Raw genomic sequence first — 5,347 nt, 5'->3', positions numbered from 1 at the left:
TATGTCGTTGAGGGATGTCAAAATAAAAGCTCAAATGTTCGTTTTTGAGGCTACTCAGCTTTTGTCAGATAGTTTGACGCTGCAATATCTCACCAACTTGTCATGAGGCCTAAAACGAAACTTATATGACACAAAGGCACGCAGCAGGAAAAGTAATTCGTTTTTACGACACATTTTCCACGTGTTACTTACAGAATAAGACTTTTATAAACCGTTTCAAATTATGCGGCTCCAGACATATTTGTTTTTTATTGTATTGGTCCAATGTGGCTCTTTCAACACATTGGGTTGCCGACCCCTGGGCTAGGCAACGGGTGGGCAAACTACAGTCTGTGGGCCAGATCCGGCCCGCCCCCACGTTTGGTCCGGCCTGCTGAACAATGTCAGAGGCATGATTTTTTTTTTCCAATCTGGCCACACAGATCAAGACTCACATAGAAGATGACTTTTTTTTCTCCCTTCTGCAGAAAACAGTGTTCCCTTTCTTCACGGTCTCGCTGATTCTCTTGAAGCGATTATGCTGCTGCTTGTATTTTTTTTTTCCAACAGTGCACTCTGTTCTGTGTCCTGATTGGCAGGAAAACTTGTCAATCATCTCCCACTGTGTCTCCGCCAATCTGCGTAGAATCTTTAATCGCGATCATATCTTTGTTTTCATTCTATAACACTGGGTTTATTTTTCTCTGAAGGTTTGAACTTTGAGAGTTTAAAAAAGAGAGAAAAGAGTGAAAATGTTTGTGTCTGTCAGATAAAAGTGGAGAAGAGTGTAGTGAAAAGTTTTACTGCCTCAAAACATCTTCCTGAAAATAAAACGCCCCTCTCACCCTCCGCGTAGGGGTGGGGGATATGACGATATAAAACCGTCCTACGATCTCCAAAGCAGACGATCTGTCATTTTTGAGAAATCTTTTTATCACGATCTTTTACAAAAAGCTGCAAGAGCGAGAAGGCAAAAGCTTGTTGACTGCCTGCTCCTCCTCCCCCTCCCCGGTGTTTTTTCTTGTAATCAATGACATATATTACTGGATTGGAAGTCACGTGACATACGGCGTGACAGAGATGCACCATCATTATGGATCAAGTCTTCTCGAGTAATGAATGACGGAGGTCCGAAAAAGTAACGAAAAGAGACGCAGTGTTTTACAATCGACTTCAAAAACCTTGACAACAAAATAATCTGATGGAGAGGAATCATCACAGGACAGGAATCGCATTTTAATAGTGAGAAATCAGGCTGGGAACCGTGAACTGTGTGCTAAAGTGGGTGCTAGCAACTCATGAGAGACATACTAGTTTGGTTCTTCTATGTATGCTTTTATTAATGTTTCATGTTTTAAAATCGCACGTATTCATGTTCAACCTGCACAAAAAGTGATGGTAATTCATGTTGGAAACACGTAAAATGTGCGGTCAAGATGCACGTTGCTGCATTGTTTTGCTAGCTCTTAGCTAGCTACTTTAAGAGCCTAAATCTTATTGTCGGTCGCACTTTTTTTTTGTAAGAAGTGTAAGTGAGATCGCACACAATTTTGCTGTCACTGTTTAGCTTTTTTCTTGGTCGTACGGACCGGAGAAAGCCCAGCTAGAATAAACAGCTCTAACGCTAACGCTAGCTTTCTGCTCAGCACAGCAGAGAGCAGATGTTAGTGAAGGAGCTGTGGATGTAAACTTTAACCTGCCACAACATTTACTGCTATTATCTCTGTGTTTGGAATTTTAACAGTTTGGCAGATGTATTTGATGTTATCATCCAAGTTTAAAAATGTTTTTGTATCAGTTAAAGATGCTAGCTGGAGCCTTGTTCTCAAAGTACAATGACATTTTCTATTTTAAGGTAAATTCTGAAACAATTGAGATTTATTTACCATGTATGTAATCGAAAAATAATAAAAGTTTTAGTTTCATTTGAAAATGTGTTAAAGGGTGTTTTTATTAATATTATTATTGTTATTTAGCACTTTGAGATGTTTTAACAGGGAAAGGACTTTACTAAACTTTATCAGTCATTCATGCTATAAACTTCATCAGTCTCCCTCATTTCTGCTCTTGGGTGGCAATCATTTACAAGCTCTGTTTTATGGATTTTAGCACCGAGGCAAAATAAAAACTCAGATATTTACAAGCATTTCATTTGACAGCAATGCATTACCTGTAGCAGTAGAAGGCTCAATTCTTGCACTATTTACTAGGGGTGTGCCAAAATATCGATATTGCGATATATCGCGATATTTAGTCCTGCGATCGATTCTCGATGGGTTCTCACCGAGTATCGATATTATATTTTCATTTAAAGAGGCTATAGCGCTGAGCGTCTGAGTCGCGCGCCGGAACTATGGGCGCACGCTGCGTCGGACTTTTAATAGCGATGCACGCGCTCATTCGGGAGAAGCACCGGTGAGATACAGGCTCTGTAGCGCGTGTGTGAAGCATGCCTACCTGTCAGCATTTATCCTCCATCTGTAGGAGATCCAGCCGGTAAGAAGTGAGTTTGTCTGAGCGCTAGAATGTCAGCGATCTCTTACTTTCTGTTTGCTATGGGAACTGAGCGCGTGCTACGCAGGTTTCTGTGTATGCTTCAAGGAGCGTCGGAATTTTCGCTTTCATGCACTTCAATTTTTAACCTGCTGCTGTACGGTGTAACTTTGATAAATTTATAATGTGACGTTATCAAACAATGTAATTACTTGTTGCTAATGTTAATTTTAAAGTAATTCTTAAATAAAAAAGCAGGATTTGATGTATGAACTTAAATTTAAATGTAATTAAACTAAAGTACATGAATTCACTGTAAAATTAGGGAGAATGCTAATTAATTGAAGCACTTAAAATTATATTTATTGCCATTATTATGTGTGTTTTAAGGTTTTTACCTATTGACTGCTGACTGACCAAATGGAAAAATGATAAAAATTGGAAAAATAATCTCAAGTAACAGTTTGAGTAAATCAGCCTTTATTTTTGGATGCTCAGCCCTTTTCAAGTGAGAGAAAAGTGCACGAAAAATTAGGTCAATTTTGAGAGAGGCTGTAAAACATTATATTCATCATCCTTTAGTGTGACGTTCTTTTAGAGGTAGATAGCTGTCACTACTTGACTTATTTAATATTTGTTCTGTTTACAACAATTCTGCACTAAGTAGTGTCACTGCTGATCATGTTTACTATTGTTAACATTGAATCTGACAGATAATTCCAATTTGGTTGTTGTCAATGTTTGTCAAAGACATAGTTTTACTGATTTCAACAATTTTGCACAAAAGTGTGTATAATTTGTTGCACAAAATAAGAAAAGTTGTTTAGTATGATTGTGTTTAAGGTAAAAAAGACAAATGGGGATATATTTCCCCCCAAAAACATGTTCTATATAATGGTAGTTATTAGAGAGGATTTTTACCAATTATCGCAGTATCGCGATATTATCGATATCGTGAGCCATGTATCGCGTATCGTATCGTATCGTGAGGTACCCAGTGATTCCCAGCCCTACTATTTACCAGAGGTGGGGACTCGAGTCACATGACTTGGACTCGAGTCAGACTCGAGTCCTGAATTTGACGACTTTAGACTCGACTTGGACTTTCCTACATATGATTCGTGACTTGACTCGGACTTTGATATACATAACTTGTGACTTGACTCGGACTTTAGCCCTCTGACTCGGAAAGACTTGCTATTTTTCCCCTAAATCCACGGATTATAAAGTATATTATAAAGTATATCGAGAAAAAGCCACGCGCCGCGGTCTCTCTGTCTGTCTTTGTTTACATCCGTGTGTCGGCCCAACATCCAATCAAATTAGAGCCACGTTTGATTGATGTGACAGTCCAACCAATCAAATTGCAGAAAAACAAAGCCCCGCCTCCCCTTTAAAAGCGCGAGTTCCTGCCGGTGTTTTTAGTTCTGGCATAAAAGTTTACAGATCGCCCGCAACAAACGGTTTGCAGTTCGCAGAGCATGTGGATATAAGGATTACTCACAGAGACTCAACAACAACCAACTTCATCTGACTGTAGGAGCAGCAAAATCAAGTAAGTTCTGAGTGAAAGCTGGCGCTAGCTTAGCGGCTAACTGCTAGCTGCAGTTAAATGAATGGGAGGTGAACTCTGTTATCACTGGGACACCGTGCAGCTCGGTATAATCACAGAGTGACAACAGGTGATTCTGACATTTCCACCACTCAGATCTTTACCTGGGATCTGGGCGGGACGCGAGTGATCATAGCAGGACAGCAGGGCTGCAGGGACCCGGGCTCGGTTGTTTTCTGATAGAAATCCAGCAAACATATAGAATTCACAGAGATGCTGCATGAGGGTTCTTTCTTTCCCCTATTTTTCGGTTTACCACTTTTGCTGTTTTATACTCTATGGTGTGTTTTAGAAAAAAGCTTCCTCTTTCTCTGGGGGTCACATTCCCTCTTGAATATTTGCTGTTCCTTCCTTTTTTCATTGACAAAATATTTACATTTACTGCTTTAAGAGTTTTTAGTTTGCATGTCTTCATTTTTAGTGTTTCACCTGCTATATAAAAAAGAGATTTGTCCACCATGAATACAATTTATTTGATTCTAATGAATGTAATCATGAATATACTCATAATCTCTGTATTCAGAGTATTTCCTGTTCAAGTACAGCGTGAACAAAGTCATATTTTGTGCATAGATTTGCAATATATATTTATATATAAAATTTCATGTAAATAGTCACTTTCTAAATATATGTACCAATACATATATATATATATATATATATATACCACATTTAGTTTTACACTAGGCATTTTTCTTTTGAATCCTACTTTTCTGTCTTGAATACAGAATTTAACTTAACTCCTGTTAACTTAATGTGAGATATTTTTTACAGTAAGTTGACAGAAATTTTGTACTGAATAAAAAAAAAAAAAAAGTTTTCCAAACAACAAAAAATAATTTTACAACAGAAATGTTAAACATAAACCTAGATATACGTGACCATCGATATGAACCCTCCGCTTCCGGTAGCGCTTCCTTTTCGGCAGCGGCTATTTCCTCGCCAACATGCCACTTGCAAAAGACTTGTTGCACCCGTCCCCTGAGGAGGAGAAGAGGAGGCACAAGAAGAAGCGCCTGGTCCAGAGTCCCAACTCCTACTTTATGGACGTGAAATGTCCAGGATGCTACAAGATCACTACGGTGTTCAGTCACGCCCAGACGATGGTTCTGTGTGTGGGATGTTCAACGGTCCTCTGCCAGCCCACCGGAGGCAAAGCCCGTCTCACAGAGAGTTGCTCGTTCAGGAGGAAGCAGCATTAGCGAGTCTCCGCTCTGAACGGGAGAGGGAGGGGCTGGAGCGGTCGATGTCAGCGAGCCCCAC

General features: G+C 39.5%; 2 protein-coding genes across 2 annotated transcripts in view; one reads left to right on the top strand and one right to left on the bottom strand.

Moving 5' to 3' along the window:
• rerg (RAS-like, estrogen-regulated, growth inhibitor) overlaps positions 1 to 5,347 on the bottom strand; it is a gene marked incomplete at its 5' end in the record, with an annotated part of 53,502 nt that overhangs the window by 9,863 nt on the left and 38,292 nt on the right.
• Positions 4,961 to 5,341, top strand: LOC112140208 (40S ribosomal protein S27-like). Its single transcript, XM_024263108.2, has one exon. It carries the CDS (start codon positions 5,032 to 5,034, stop codon positions 5,284 to 5,286), a length of 255 nt encoding a protein of 84 aa, XP_024118876.1. The 5' UTR covers positions 4,961 to 5,031; the 3' UTR covers positions 5,287 to 5,341.

The sequence above is a fragment of the Oryzias melastigma genome, linkage group LG23 (genome assembly GCF_002922805.2).
Source record: "Oryzias melastigma strain HK-1 linkage group LG23, ASM292280v2, whole genome shotgun sequence".
In the NCBI taxonomy this organism is placed as follows: domain Eukaryota; kingdom Metazoa; phylum Chordata; class Actinopteri; order Beloniformes; family Adrianichthyidae; genus Oryzias; species Oryzias melastigma.
The sequence above is the reverse complement of the archived record's forward strand: the minus strand, read 5'-3'. Positions and strand labels throughout refer to the sequence as shown.

Coding starts and splice junctions, on each gene's coding strand:
- LOC112140208 (XM_024263108.2), top strand. CDS start 5,032: ATGCCACTTGCAAAAGACTTGTTGCACCCGTCCCCTGAGGAGGAGAAG.